Source organism: Squalius cephalus (genome assembly GCF_949319135.1).
Source record: "Squalius cephalus genome assembly, chromosome: 15".
Classification (NCBI taxonomy): Eukaryota; Metazoa; Chordata; class Actinopteri; order Cypriniformes; family Leuciscidae; genus Squalius; species Squalius cephalus.
This window is the reverse complement of record NC_137136.1, coordinates 17225794-17242494: the sequence shown is the minus strand read 5'-3', so window position 1 is coordinate 17242494 and position 16701 is coordinate 17225794. Positions and strand designations below refer to the sequence as shown.

Genomic DNA, 16701 nt, shown 5'->3' with positions numbered 1-16701 from the left:
AGCTGACTCATGAAGATTATCTTGAGTGTTTCTGAATTGAAGCTTTGTATTTTTCAAATACTGAAAAAATACTATGCTGAAATGCTGAAAAAAACCCACAAATGTAAGACCACAAACCAGACTTAAATAAAATAATACAGATGTAAATATACAGATCTGTTCAGAAGAGTAAAAGCTTAAACAGAGAAAGCAAGTTGTTTTTATGTTTAGGGGCAGCCATCCGAAACATCAGCCCTCCAACCCCCAAAGCAAACCCTCCTTGAAAGTCATTGTGTAATGCAGCCATGTTAAAACTATGGCTTCTAGCAACAGAGGTAGTGATAACTGATTCTAGAAGGAAAACAATAAGGAGAAAAGCTATAAAAAAAAAAATGAATAAAATTGAACAGGCTGCTCAGCTTCAACTGTTCTGGCAGGACGGACAGAACCTTGGGCATGTGCAGATAAGGATAGTCGGAGAGAGCTGTAGAGGAGGGCAGTGAGCTGGAACCTTGGGTGAAAGAGAGCGATAAGAACAGAGGCTACTGCTGTCTCCTCTGTGTCCCATTGTTTCTTTTGCAATACAGAAACAAGAAAAATCGGAATAGTAAAGTCGCTAAACAGCCACTTTCACACTCAGTATTTCAACTCAAAAAAAATTATTGTGCCATGTTACCAGATTTGCACAATCCTGAAGAGTGCTACTATGATGAAGACAGCGCATGCAAATAAACAACACTATCAGTGGGTGCAAATCCTTCTTACTGAAATTAATTTCCAGAGAAAATATGGAGAAGTGAGAACCTTCCACAAACGCATACATGATAACAAGTAAAAGTGTGACGCAGAGCTCAGATATAAGAAGTATTTGAAAAACATGACAAAAACAAACATTAAAGGAGCGTGATGTAATCTCGGTCTTTCTTCTGTGCTGTGATTCATTGTCTGACTGGTGAGGTAGGAGAATACGCACACATCTTACATGAAAAGGCATGTCAAAGTTTATCCACTAAACATCACACAAACAGTGTGACTGGAGCTGTGCACAGTGTGTGAAAGAAGGAGAGGAAAGTGTCAGTCATGGAAACTAGTCTTTCTCTGCTCTATTAGACCTGTAACTAAATCCCTAAAGAGCTACTGTGTCATGAACAATTTGTCTAGGACCCCAGGGAGTAGCTGTTTGTATTGCCTGAACACAAAATGTTTAACTGAAAATTTGTGTGCAGAAAAGGCTAAGCTAGCAGGCTAATAGGCTAGCAGTGTGCTAGATAGTAAGCTGAGCAGTAAGCTTGCAAATACTTTGATTATATACTATTAATTGTAACAATTTAAAAGACATTAATGATCATAATGGCCATACATCATAAAGATATTTAGTATGATTTTTAATCAATTCAACAGGCAGACTGTAGCTGAGTCTGAAGTCACATATTCTGATGTATTAATGAAATTCAGATGTACTACATCCGCCATATTGTCAGTGTCATGTGATCTACCAGCGTCAGTTGCGTCGCTATGCCTTTCACTACTCCACTCCCGTGGCCTCATTAGATAGTAAAGTGTCCATTGAATGTGCACTCCAGAATCTTTCTGGAAGTAGTATGTCATCCGGGGTTTTTTCTTCTTCTTTTTTTTAACACTGTGATTTCTACATTCTATTTTCACATATTATATACTATTATAGTAAGCATACGTGGATGCAGCATATCTCTTTCATACATCAGTACAAAATCTCTACTGGAGAAGTAGTCAAAGTAGTCAAAGCTGTAGTCATTAGTGTTATTTTAGTCTATTTATAGTATATTATAGTATTTATTAATATTTTGAATTAGCATTTAGTTTTATATTTTGAGATTTCATTATAGTTTTAGCAATTTTGTTTTGCCGTTTTGTTATACATAGTACCCGGTCATCCAGCAAATAACTAGCTTGAATCAACTTTGACTAGAAACTAGCTACTGTGTAGCATGTTCCAAAACAAAGCTTCCATCTTAGGCTTTTCCGACAGGGAACACACCTGGAGAAAATTGCACCACCCCAGGCTGTGTCCTAACTCTTGGATAAAGTGTGGATTTTAGGATGTTTGCTGAAGGTAGGGGTTTACAAGGCTGGAGGGGGGTGTCCATGTTCAAGCAGGTATGAGGAAGAGAGAACAGAGTGACAGAAGAAAAGAGTAGAAAACAGCCATCTGTCGCCTTAAAAACAGGGGGTGCAGAGGGAGCGAAGGGGGCAGGGTGTTGGGGCAGTTTCTGCCTGTCTGTCACTCAATCTGCACCCTCTAGATTTTTCCATGTGCGATCCGCTCCATTCTTTATAAATGAATGACACGGCAGGGGCTTGAGGAGTCATGCCTTTAAAACGTGTTTTTATGAATGTGTGTGTTTGAGAGGGCTCACGGTTACTGCCCCAGAGCAGTTTCATCCTGTTTTCATGACTTCATTGTTTAGTTGTGTGTTTGATGTCAGGCTTGAGCTCCACTCCAGACAAACCAACACAAGATGCCAACTCTACCGTAGCACATAGCACTTTGTGTGTAGGGAGTTTGTTTGACTGAAACAGAGCAATGATCCAAGCAAATAAGAGAAGTGGAACGAAAGAGACGTTGGGAGAGAAAGAGAGGGAGACTGCCGCCAGACATGCCAGTGAGTTTGTGTAAGCTGATCTTTGGAGCCATGAGTGTCCAGCTGTCTCACTCCCTCTCTGTCACTCCATCTAGAGTTCTACACAACACTGTAAACTATCATTCCCAGAGACAGAAAGATGGAAAGATCAAGAGAGAGTGAAAAGAAGAGGGAGCGCAACAGAAAAAAAGAGTATACAATCTTGCCTGTTCATTAATTAGTGTTCTAATCATAGACCTTAGTAGATGTCATATGTAACATACATACATATCTTAAATACATGAAAACAAAAAATGTCATACAGATGACAACATTTTTAAGTAAAATAAAATAATAGTTGTGAGTTGGGCTGGATTATCTGTTTAACAAATGACAGACGAGGGGAAAAGATTATTATTTTTGCAATTACATTTGAAAATGGCAAAGTAATTACAAACTTTAGCTTTAAATCAACCATAAAAATTAAGGGTTTGGTGTTAAATGTGGCATATATTCTGACTAAGGGCTATGGTAAGGAAAGTTTTCTGAACAGCAAGCTTCTAATTTTTTATATGGGACACCCACAAATGTTAGATGGACCCTCAATCCATTTGTCCAGCACATACAGGAAGCAGATGGAGAGATGGGTGGGGATTCTAGGAGGGGTGAGGGCAGATCATGGGGTAGAGGAGGTTGACTTTGACATTGATTACACCACCTTGTGTGTTGGAAGGGGTGTGTAGTAGTTAATGCCAGGACATGTTGCTGGTTGATGCCACCTGGCCATATAGCAGAGATGGCACGACTGACATTGGTTGGCAATGCTGCCCTCACCATGGAAGCACCAACAGGCAACCCCCGCCTTCCCCTGCCCGCTCTCGTCCTCCCTTTCTCACAGATCCATGGCAGATCCGATCACCAGCTGGTACTGCTATCGTTATGTTGGGACCTCCCAGGCATTCCACTTCCTATTTTTAAATACAGTTAAATCCAAACTCTTCTCTGGAATGAAAAAAGACAATTTTCACACACTCCTGTTTTGGAGCGCACCTCTAATATCAACACATGCATATTTCCACCTCTAATATCAACACATGCATATACATACTGTAATATTATTTATGTCAAAGCACATTCCTGAAACACAAACACTGTCAACACACTTAAAGGGATGGTTCCCCCCAAAATGAACATTCTGCCATCATTTACTCACCCACGTATCATTCCAAACCTGTGACTTCTGGGGAACACAAAATAATTTCTGAAGACTTTTTTCTGCAGTTACAGTCTATGGATACTGGGGCCTTCAAGCTCCAAAAAAGACCATGAACGTATAATAAAAGCGGTCAATTCGATTGATGCACTATATAAGTCCTTTAAAATGTGAGAAGCAAACCAAAACTGATGCAAAATGCAACTCAACTGGATCATTGAGTCTGTGATTTGAACTCAGCCAGTCAGACTGAACAAATCATTGAGACAGGTTTCGTGAATCAGATCAACACATTCTAGTCAAATAATTCATTCACAAGTTAGAAATCACCACTTCTCATTAACTCTCATGAACGTAAAAAGGAGAGCTAGGGCATATGTCAAGACTTTTAGTGCATAACTTAAATTTTAGTCTATTTCTCATACAAAGCTATTGTACAGCTTCAGAAGATTTGAAATAAAATGCACGAGTCACATGGGCCACTTGTTTGATACTTTTAATTGCTTTTGGTCCCTTTTGAAGCTTGAAAGTTTCATTTCCCGTTCATTGTACAAGAACTGCATGCCAAAAAGCATTGAAAACACAGTCAGTCATGACACAATGTTCAATTTTGGGTGAATTGTCCCAAACCTCCGAAAACAAAGTGACCTTTGACCTTCACTAACACAGAATCCTCTCCTCAAATCAAGGTCTCATTCTGCAATATGTTCCCTTTCTGTACCTCAATCTGTCCAACTCCATCACTCCCTTCTCCCCTCGTTTCCCCCCAATCCAGCCCCTCTGTCCTTCTTTTTTCCTTTCTATCATTTCCCCCTCCCAGCCCTCTCTGCGCTTGTTCTCTCGCTGTGTCTAATCACTCCGCATTAATACCTGCATTCCGGCAGCCCCAGGAATGTCTTAACAATGTAGCCTTGTCCTTTAACTGCTGCGCAGGTACAAGAGCATGTGTATGTGTGTGTGTGTTTGTGGTCACATGTATACAGAAGGTGGGAAGACATAAATGGATTTAAATGCCCTGGGCCCACATGACCAATAAATAGCCTAAATTAAAAATAAAATAAAAATACTATCATTCAAACTTTTGGGGTCGGTACAAAATTAAAAAATAAAATAAAAAGATTTTAAAAAAATTAAATTTAAAAAAAGTTTTTGATAGCAGTCTCTTTCAAAAACTTTTAAAAAATGCTCACCAAGGCTACTTTAATCAAAGCTACAGTAAAACAGTAATATTGTGAAATATTATTACAATTTAAAAGAACTGTTATTTAAATATATTTTAAAATGTAATGCATTCCTGTGATGACAAAGCTGAATAATATGCCAATTGACTTTCATAGATTTTTCTTTTACATAGAAGTCAATGGTGTCAACTGTTTGGTTACCCATATTCTTCAAAATATCTTCATATACAAGGTTATATATGTCAAAGCAAAACTGCAACTGAATTCCACGGCCATAAGCTGCATTTTGAAAATTACTCGTATTGGATTTTATTTTCTGTTCTGATTATACTGGCTTGTATGTACGACTTGTATGACTTACACGATGTCACCATTTTCAGAATATAGTGACAGCAGCTAAAAAGAGAAAAAACAAAAAGAGAGAAAAGGAAAGGGGCTTCCCCCAAAGGAAAAAAGAGAGACGTTAACAAAGCGAGTGAGAATGAATGAAGGACAAAGGAAAGGGCAGAGCAGTGTGAGAAAGTTGCCTTCAGCCCAATGAGGTACAGTATCACACTCACAAACGGGCAACACGAGCATTTCAAAGAGACGGGGAGGGAGGGAAAAATCTCCAGATCTACCATCTGATCCAGGATGGATGATTTTAATGAACATGTGTCCTCTGTTCTCGCTCCATCAGCCCTCCCCACTGCACCAGTCAATATGCGCCCACACGCCCACACCTACTCCCACTCCAACTGTTAATTGACTAGGGAATTCCACGTGCCTGTCACCATGATTACTTGGCAGGGAACGGAGGGGTTAGACTGACCGCTGTCCCAAAAATATTCAGCCAAGGTGTGGAGTCACAGCCGCCACTGTCAGCGGGCGTTCCACACCCCATATGAGACACAAGGAGGACCAATGACACCAACGACACCAACAAAGTCCCTCAAACATATGCCCAACAGATTCTATCTTCCAGTGCGTGTCGACATCTTCCCAAAATAACAGTCTAATTAAGTCTGTCTTAAAGAGTCAAAGCCCTGTGTGTCTTAGTGCAGAACCATTTCATGAGCTTCTGTGTTTTTAACGAACTGAACTAATCCATCGTAAGCCAAATGCCACCATTGTCTGTTTAATTGTATTTTAAGAGATTCTGGACTCTGTGAGGAATAGACAGCAAACAAAGAATTACTGGCCCTCATGAAAGCTTAATTTGATCGCACAAAGTCCATATCCTTTGATAATACATAACAAGATTTTCATTTGCGCAACATTTTAGTTCTCAAAACTCAATAAACCAGTATATTATGATCTTCTGAGATCCTGGCGCTGATAAAGAAATATCCTTCCCAAAAGAGTTGAAGCATAATGTGAATCTTACAAATTTCATCTGTGTTCTCTGCAAATGAAAATTAAATCCAAAACCAATTACTGTCCATTAATAAGATTTCAATTGAGAGCAAATGGATGGCTACAACCTTTAAGAAATGGCAAGGTATGAAACCTGAAACTCAATTGGAAATGTAGCCATGCTAGCTGCCAGTCATGCTGGTATACCGTAGAGGGAAATCACTGATTGGTTGAGATTATGCAAGGGGGGGAACCAATGCTGGAGCCCCGCAGGCCTGAATATGATTATCAAGCTGTGTGTCAATCAGAAAGGCAACAGAATTAGAGCTGGCACTGCGGTCCTTGGGGTCCATCAGACCACCTTCCTGATTAGCTATCAGCCAGGGACACTCATTAACCACAAACTAAAGCAGAGTGCTTGCTAATCTACAGGGATGAAGGGTTTCGAAGGAGAGAGAATAAGAGCAATCCCAAAATAAATCATAAGTCATGTTTGCAGTGAAAATGTATAAACATCTTTAAAATCAGATAAATGTATTTAAGAAGCAAAATTGCATACTATTGCATAAGATAAGCAATTAAGTTTATTTTATTTTTCTTTATTTTCAAAAAAAAAAAAAGGCTATATATTAGCAAGCGGGTGTGTTAAATTGATCAAAAGTGATAGCTAAGACATTTATAAAGTTTATATATATATATATATATATATATATATATATATATATATATATATATATATACACTCTGAAGTCTTATGAAGTCGTTTGTAGTTTTGCTAATGAAGTACATTTATCATGTTGTTTTAATCTTGTTTACATATTCTCAGTGGAAAACGAGACAAAAATACTGATCAAGAAAGTGAATTTTTTATAGAGCAAGAGCAAGACGTTGGTAATATAAGTCTTCAGCTCCTTACTATATAACTTCTTCTAGTGCTGGTCATATTTAAACACATGTTCACACAGGTTTTACAGCATACAGGACAACGAAGTGTGTGTTACAGAGACAGAGCAGTCTGTGGGGGAGGTTGAGTAAAGCGAGATACACTCTTCTCCCGCAGGTAATCACCTGAACATGTGTCTCCTGAATGAAATGTGATCGGTCACCCAATCTCAGCGTGTGAACGGGGAAGCCCCAAACTCAGACAGTCAGACCCTCCCCAAATGTCTGACTCGCACACAATCCCTCAGGCCACGTAATGTGCAAATATTATAAATGTTTTTTTCACACATTTGAATGGCCAGAAACCACCTTGCTATTTTGCAGCATTTTTCAATCATGTAATATAATGTACCTCAGACACAAACATACTCCCAAATGCACTTCATTTATTTTAAATTCACCAGAGGGCCTTGTGGTGCTTCACGGGTCAAGCACTATTAAATCAACAATGCGGCTCGTCAAACAGTGTCCATTTTCGTTGAAGAGGTTAACAATGCTCGGCTAACCATTAACCAGATTTAAATAAAAATAGTGTCTCAAGGAAAAAAAGTGTCCTTCATGTTAAAGGCCCACACTGTGCAAAATGGAGAAAGAATGATTGTGAAGTAGATTGCTGATGATAAATCACAGTCGGAAACGCGCAACATGGATGTCTAGTTTCACCCACTGAACTATGATTCAATATTTAAACAGTGATAAGCAAAATTGTAACGTGTAAGTGAACATCAAACAAGAACCAAACTTTTTACATTTCTCGTAACTAAACGATCTGTGTGTATATTTTTCAGGTGGTGTGAGTGCAAACAAAAGATCAGGATTACAAATAGTGTTTGTGTGTGTGCAATCTTCAGCAAGACCACATCTTGAAGGGTCTGTCGAGTGCGGGGCAGTGAATAGCTCAGCCTGGGGGTGCGCTCGACAAACCAAACAGCCGTAAGCTGAGGGCTATAAAGGCTTTTCTCTCCCTTGCGTCAGAAGAGTTTCCAGGGAATGTTTGCCAGCTGATAGTATGAAGACAATGGCCACAGTCTGTGTGAGGAAAAGGATGTTTAAAGAGCTCTTAAACCAGCACTGTTTCAACATGTCTTTGTTTTCAGTCACATCAGGTAAAGCTGGCACAGTTTAAACCAGGTGCGATGGAGGTCCAACTGACATGTGACCAAATGACCGATGGACCAATAGTCTCCATTTTCCCTAGTTTCACAACCTGCAAATATGAAAGTGTTAAGACTCGCAAACTTAATAAGTTAATAAGTTAATAAGTGTGAATAAATTCTGTGAATCATTTAATAAAATAATGACTTGATTATATTTAACTTTGAACTTTTTTTAACATTAACATTTTGAAATGCAACAATGGTTGCAAAATCACTATTTAAAAGCAAATAAATTAAAGAAAAGATATTAACATTTCATAATATGCGGCTTTTAAAACATTTTAAATTTTATATAAAATATTATACATACATATGAGCAATATGCAATATCACACTCATAGCAGTGCGAAATGGCTGTAGGCCTATATCAGTTTGACGGCAAACATGAGTAAATATATAAGAAACAACAACGGAGTGTCTTTAAAACCCCTCTTTTGCACAGAAACAGTTGAGCCCAAGCCTCCTTTACTAATTCTAAAACCTCACTTTAGAGTAAACGAAGGAACATTGAGTTGCTTTGTTGAAGCTTGTTGTATTAGAGTAGCCTACTACTGTATGGTGGCCTACTGTAGCCTAGTTTATGGTGATCAACTAAACGAGTGTATTATCTGCATCTGATTTAGAATTCATTCTTCAGGTCGATGTCCATAATATTATATCAAAAAATCAGTTTGAATGTCCGCTGAGGAAAGCGATTTGTTCGTCTTTGTCTTTCAGCAGCGCTAAAACAACTTCCGTGTTCTGACTTAGGTTACTCGTAAAGACAGTCTTTGCCGCCCTAATGGCGTAATAATAAAGTCCATGTCACTGTCCTTTCTCAATGCCAAATACGGCATTTTATTTAAAATAATATTTATTGAACAACAATATCTAAATTAACAATAGCCATATAAAAGACAATAGGAAATAAACACAAGCAAACAATTCAGTCAAATTTACAATAAGCAGCAGGATTTTAAGTGAAATATAGCCTAAATATAAAGTTATGAAACTTAATTTTCTGGAACAAGTTATAGATTAATTAAACCAAAGATTGCCCATTGATATACCCCAGATGAATTATATCTCATGTTTAACCACTATCTACATAAGAGCCAGCGGCAAATTCCCAAAGGACTGGCTGGGATGACCCTGTTCTCTGCCGGTACATGAGCGCTGAACGTCCGCTGACGTTCTGGAGCTCCCATCTGCGAAAGCGTCTAAACAGATTGTAAAATAGGCACTGTGATTATATATTAGACACATATTTGAGGTCTAAATAACTACATTCTTGCCTTAAAAAAAACTCTTAAAACTACATTTCGTTAGTTCCAATCAGATTCTAGAACCAAATACATGTGAAAATTTTAATATGTTAAATATGTTTTAAAAAAATGTAAATAAAATTTTAAAAAATTATTATACGGTACTGGACAAAAATGACCTAGGAAAATTGACATCTTCACTCTTTATTCAAATCTTATTAAAAAGGTGTTAAAGATTGTTTAAGCATATTGTGTATAGCTTTGCTTGGAGTCAGTTGTTTTATTTGTGATAACGCAATGAAACATGCCAAATTCTTCAGACATAATTTTTGGCCAGGCTGTCATACAAAGAAATTATGCAAAAACAAGAAACAAGAACCAAAATTAATAACTGATTATGTTGCAGTTAATGTATGGGTCTTCCTATGAGATTTTGTTTTTGCCAAATTATTTTGTCAGATAAACACCTTAACCATGCTAAGTGTTTTGTTCTAATCCTCATATTTAAAATATTATATATATATATATATATATATATATATATATATATATATATATATATATATATATATATATATATATATATATATATATATATATATATATATATATATTATATAATATTACTAAATTATATTTATGGATATATGTATTTTCAAATATTTTTATATTTATTGAAATATTAAATAGTTTGTGTAAAATATCATTTTTTAAGCTATTATTGCCCAGCCCTGTATGTAATTAAGCCACAGATCACCGATGACAGAAGACAAGCTGTAGAAGTGCGCCAAGATGAAGCATTTCTTGTAAACCAAATCCCAAAACACTGCTACGAGAAACAAATCAATGCAGAACAACTAATGTCCATCTCTAAATCGATACTGCTATAATAGAGCTTAGGGAGATGCGGCAATGTACTACAAGATGGCCGATAGTATTGCATGACCTAAGTTCCTCGCTAAAAAACGATATTTTCCCCAAAAGGAAACCCATCAGCCCTGAATCCATTAAGAATGCCTGTGAGAGGCCTCAGGATTTGCGTCGGCCAATCGCCCTTACAATCTCCACAGCTAAATGGATCAGCCGCTCTTAACCTCGTCTCCCCAAAGAGCCTCTGAAGCACCAATTCTTCAAAGCACTATGCCCCAGCACACAGATGCAGCTTTTCACTGTGCCTCATATCCTTCGGCTCCCCACTTTAGTATCAGACCACTTCAACATCCTTCACAGAAAACAGCCATCGCACTCACACACACACCATATCTTCCACATACTGTTTCCTGTATGCCACTAATAACAGCCTTGAAGCTGCAGCCTTGGAGAAATCAAAGGGCATCAGGCTACCGAACTTCCTCTAGCTCTGTTTCTGCCGTGCCAGGATGCTTTGTAGTGTGGGCAGAGTGTTTGAATGCTGAAGGACTGGGCAGGACCCAGATTTCATGAAAGATGGGAGGATTGGTGGGGGGCTTGAGTGCAGACAGAGAAGAAGAGGGGAGGAGATATAGAGAGATGCTGCTTTTTTATGAAAGAATGACTCAATCAGAACTGGTTATAAATTCTGAGTGAAAGAGCTCAGCAGGTCTGCGTGAATAAATTATTTCCTGGCATTACAGATTCTATATAGACATGCTGTCCTTTGGTCAACCTCTGTGTGTGTACGAGGCAGTTATCTATGCCGGAGCACGCACAATACCAACCGTAAATCACAGAAAACATCAATGGTCACCCACTGATCGCAAACACCACCGCCATTACTGAAAACAAAGAGAGAGACTAACATACACAGAAGCAAGCCAGACAGAGCTAATCCACAGCATTAAAACTCTCAGTGTGTGTTGTGTGTCTGGTAGTGTAACATCTGCAGCAGCATCAGATCAGTCAATACGTTTAACATTCACTTCAAAAGTTAAAAATTTAGTTCAGCCAAAAATTACAATTCTGTCATCATTTACTCATCTTTTTTGTTTCCAACCTGTATGACTGTTTCTTCTGTTGAACAGAAAATAAGATATTTGAGAGAATTTTGTTCATTTTAACGAAAGACAATCAGGTCCAAAACAACATCGACTATCACGGCATGGAAAAAGAACTGGAGCCATTTCTGAAAATATGTTGTGTTCCAAAGAAGAAAGAACGTCATACAGGTTTGGAACAACATGAGGGAGTAAATAACAGAATTTAAATTTTTTGGGCCACAACTATCCCTTTAATAATTCCCAACACATAAAACCAGGTACTTACGCTAAAAAAAAAATGATTTTGTATTATTAAACATATAAAACATACTATACAAAATGATTATAAATGATTATAAAGCTTATCCACGATTGCCATCAGAATTGTTAAAAATCAAACACAAGCAAGCTCAGATGTATCATTAAAGATAGAGGAAGCTACATAATCAATTGTTTTAGTTTAAAAGTGAAATACTTTAATAGTGACAACCTTCATAACATTAAAAATAATGCTACATGATATCCAATGTACTGTATATATTATAAAAGTGAAAAAAGTAACACATTTATGGTTTGGTGTTGATAAAAGGGTATTTGCGCTTTCCTGATATAGTTGTGGGGATACCCAAGACAAAAAAGATCAAGAAATACTGGTTTAGATGATATTAAGATGAAAGATGGGCTGCTTAGTATCTCTCATTCAGAGTGACCATGTGGTTGCTGCTGCTTTGTGCCAGCAAGCAGTGAGCTTTCCTCAAACCAGCTGCCAAAATAACTGCTGCCAATCCAAAAACAAGCTTTCATGATGGGTCTCAGAACAATTAAAACAAGCCCAAACACTCTTGATTATAATTTAAGGTGTTATGAATCATTTAGACTTTCTTCTAAGTAACACCCTGTGTCCGAATGTGCCTACTTCCCTAAGTGAAAAACTTCCCTCCTACATAAGTGAAAAACAGTACATAAAAAGAGAAATATATCTGAATTCACAATATATAAGAATAGGCAAAAATGACCCTATACTTCTGCCGAGATTGTGAACTGTGCAAACTGTGGACACTTTACTATCCCATGATGCCACAGGAGAGAAGTTGTGAATCAGAGAAGCAACGCAATTGATGCTGTAGGTCACGTGATGAGATGTCTTAATTTCCTCAATTTAAAACATTAAATAAAAAACTTTTCATTTTCTATATTCTTTTTTTTTTTTTTTTTTTTTTTTTTAACCACAAAGTGAGTTCTTCATGCGAGTTCTTCAAATGCTGTACCTCATCAAATAGTATGCAATTTCAGGTGCAGCTACAGTTTTGTCAATCTGTAAATGGCATTTTTTGATAATTAAGTCTAATTTCCACATTCTACAGGGTCATGAGGCTGTTAAACCACTAAAATGTGACCTATGTGTAAAAAAGTATCTATGGTCTAACACCAAAGTGCCATATTGTGATCTTGGATCAAAACCATGTGTGTTGTGGTTGCGTGACTTGCTTTCACTGGCAGCCTGCGCGTCCATCTGTGCCGAAAGAAAGAGAGGCAGAGAAATAGAGACGGGATAGAGAGAGAGAGAATCTGGGGGGTTGAAGAGTCAGGGGGCGAGATGTAACCTGTCCCCTGCTGAATGCTTCTCATTCCAAGCAGTGACTCCCCCCTCCTCACGGGCATGAATCACAAAGCTGATCCGAGAGACTGGGGCCCACAGCAGAGAGCCAAATCACACACTCTACCGCCTCTTTCCACCGCTATCATCATCACCGGCCAAATTAGCACCTTGGTTTGAACAGTTACACAACGTGTGGGTTGACACTGCACACACAGGTGTGCGTGACTAGCTTTATGCCAGGTGTGTGTGGATGGATATCTATAGGAGCTTTGAGCTCGCAGAAGCAACCTCAGACATAAGATTGGCTTTTATCTGCTGGCCCAGCACAAAGAGCAGGTTTTAATTTGAAGCCTCCTAATTCCATAATAATTACTGCCGGCTGCAGGGGGTGATGTGTGTGTGCGTGCTCACGTTTGATGCCGCTGCGGTTGGGGAGGTTCTGCTGAGGAGAAAATTTAAGCAAGGAAATGACTGGGGGAAATAGACAAAGAAGGGAAGCGTGTTGTTTCTGCACGGCTCCTTAAAACTCAGCTGACAAGCTGTCTCAACAATTTTTTACGCCACCTACTGACATCCCACCACGATCAAATGAGCAGCCACCAAGGTGCTGCACCGATAGCGCCTCAGGATACTCAACTAGGGACTGAAAACGCAAATGATATTGTTGAAATATCACCTGAGAGGTTATTGCTTTGGTATCAGTGCTGGTGGTTACAGTAACAAGGTCATGTGGCTCCGATATGAGGCTGGACGGGAACCATTTTAAATGCTAATCACTGAGACTTCCATTATGAGGCAAATTGTATGAAAGCTCTAGCAGAGGCTAGCACACCTCTGGGAGAGGTAGGCAACAAATTGAAATGAACGGGCAGAGTTCCAGCGGCTGTCATTTGGCAGTTAAACGCTACAGATCAATTGAAATTTATGCCCGGAAAGAGGATAAAGTCATCAAAACAGGTTTTCTTGAGGACACGCACAAAGGATGCATGAAGATGCTGCAGTGTTTGTGGAAGTGTAGCGATATTCAAACCCACTGAGCCTGAGAAGTCACGGATCATGTGGGACAGGTATGAGCATCAGATCTGACAGATATTGGCATCAAAAGAAAGTAACTGCGGATCCCATGATCAGCCCAATTAAAGGACATGCAAAAAAAAAAAGTGAATTCTTAATGACGTTTGAGTTAAAGAGAGAGAGAGAGAGAGAAAACAGCTACAGAAGAGAAGATCTCACAGGACCTGCTTTCAGAGCAACAGAAGCATCACTGATCAGTGCATTCAACACCAACGCAGCAGCCTGGAGACTTGACTGAGCTCATCAGAAGAAACACTTCATCTGTCTGTTGCTCCACGCGTATTTTCAAACTCTGGACATGAGAGGAGTCTCAAACAATGGAATGGTGCAGAGGGATAAGATAGGTATATATAAAAAAAAAAGGACTTCCGATAGCCGCAGAACTGAAAGAAGGTGAGAACACTGGAAGAACCAGATACACAGTAAGGGAGGGGAGCGAGAGAGAGCCTTAAGAGCAGACAGAAAGATAAAACACAAGTACCTCTGGGATGGAGAAGAATGTATGCCTGGGAGGGTTTTTTTTGTTTTTCGTTTTTATAGAGGGAGCATCTTTATATGAGTGTTTTTACTCACAGTCATGTTAAAGTGGAAAACATATAGATTCTCAATACTGACTGAAGTCAAATTGACTGTCATAAATGTAAATTTGGTATCAAAATGAAATCTTATCCACAAGTCAAACAGTGTGCTACTTTGCATTTATAGGCTTCATTTTAAAAGTGGTAATACATCAACATATGCGAGAGAGGTGGTAAAGATGGTCAGTCTGAGGTGGAGCTAGAGGAGGGGCCACGTTGCCCCTGTGCTGAAACATTATTGGTCATAGGCTGCCAAACACTTCAAAGCAGAACAAAACTACTAACTGAACCGCAGGGTGCAGACAGTTACGGCCCAATGACCTTGGTAGCACAAAGCAGGTTCATATATTCTGACAGAATACTAACAGATATTATTTGACTTCTATCAGGCTCTTAATAAAATTGTTAATTGAAGAAAAAAAAAAGATAATTTAACAAAGGAAAAAATTGATAGTTGCGTTCATCAGAAATTGATTTTGCAGTGTATTGTCACAGAAAAAAAAAAAATGTTCATGCATATACCCATATTTTAACTCTGGTATTTGTATTGTAGGCTACATAATAATGGCACAGAAGCACACAATTCTGGTAGTTTTACATCAACACAAGATTTCTGTAATAAATTCAATAAATAGTTTAATTAAATGTCGAAAATTGTTAACCGCATTGTAAACACAAGGTGACGAGTTAACAAAGATTTCATTTGAGCCATTATTTAAGAATATATTATCTGATTTAAAAAAAATCTAAGAATGAGGTTGTAAATCCAAATATCAATAACGCGTACTAATAATCATACTGACATAATATGAATTTGGAGTCTGGCAGCCGCACACTTGAACTCGGATGAAAGCAAGCGCGTCTATCCGGCGACAGCGCGCGCGGAGCATGAGCGACCCTCCCCTCCTCAAAGACCAAAACCAGTCCAGGTTAACCCTTGAACCATTCCTGACTTAACATGAGCAACATACCCTCATAGACGCCGACAGCCACAAAATAACCTCTATAATACGTCCCCCCTAAAGTTCCTTTGACACTTCAACTTGCGCTCACGGTAACAGGTTGTTCCAAGAACCAACAGAAAAGTAACCTGCTCTTAATTTACTCCATATTCAAACAAACCATTTACGTTTATTCACTGAAAGTTATTAAGTAAGGCTTGTGATTGGTTAAACAAAACAATAATTTATGCTTTTAATTAGCCTATAAGTAAAATCGCAAATTTTCTAAGTAGCCTATTCTCATTTGTAGCCTCCTTACCTTGCAGCGCTACAGCAAGCAAGGTGCAGCAAACCCCGAACCGTCCCAACATCGTTCTCTCCATAGTTGCGTCTTAACTTGGCGGCTTTGTTTCGCGTCGCGTCGTTGTATTTCTCTGCAGCGTCTCGTCTCGGTACAGCTCCTTCGCGCTCACACGCAGCAGTCTAGTGCGCTCCCCCGTCCTTCTTGGCGCAAGAAATCTGATGCGGATGGCAGTGACTTGGCTGATATATTTGCACAAAAGGTGACCGTGCGCCCCTCCCCTCTCCTCTCTCTTCCCAAACGAGTTAAGTGCTACTGGAGTGAACACACACAGCCAGTAAGACTTTTACACGGTATACCAACGGCTAATTATAAAAAAAGGTGATAGCCTACTTTGAATAAAAAAATATGCGAGATTAGTTTAAGAATAAGATTTATCTGTCACAGGGCTGTTTTGATGCTCTATAAATATGTAGTAGTCTAACTTACTCTTGCACAAAACGTGGGGGGTAAACATATATGACGTGTTGTTGGCTATAGATTACAGGTTTTGTGTGATTGACATGTAGGCTACTTGTTTCTAGCTCTTCCATCGGTTTAG

General features: G+C 38.7%; 1 protein-coding gene across 2 annotated transcripts in view; it reads right to left on the bottom strand.

The window, feature by feature from the left end:
• bcam (basal cell adhesion molecule (Lutheran blood group)) overlaps positions 1 to 16415 on the bottom strand; it is a 54122-nt gene extending 37707 nt beyond the window's left edge. For both annotated transcript variants that reach the window (XM_079893617.1, XM_079893616.1), the window contains exon 1: positions 16119 to 16415. In XM_079893617.1, the coding sequence (XP_079749743.1) occupies positions 16119 to 16182 (64 nt within the window). In that variant the 5' untranslated portion in view covers positions 16183 to 16415. The remainder of the gene's footprint in view (positions 1 to 16118) is intronic.
• Between the last annotated feature and the right edge of the window lie 286 nt (positions 16416 to 16701).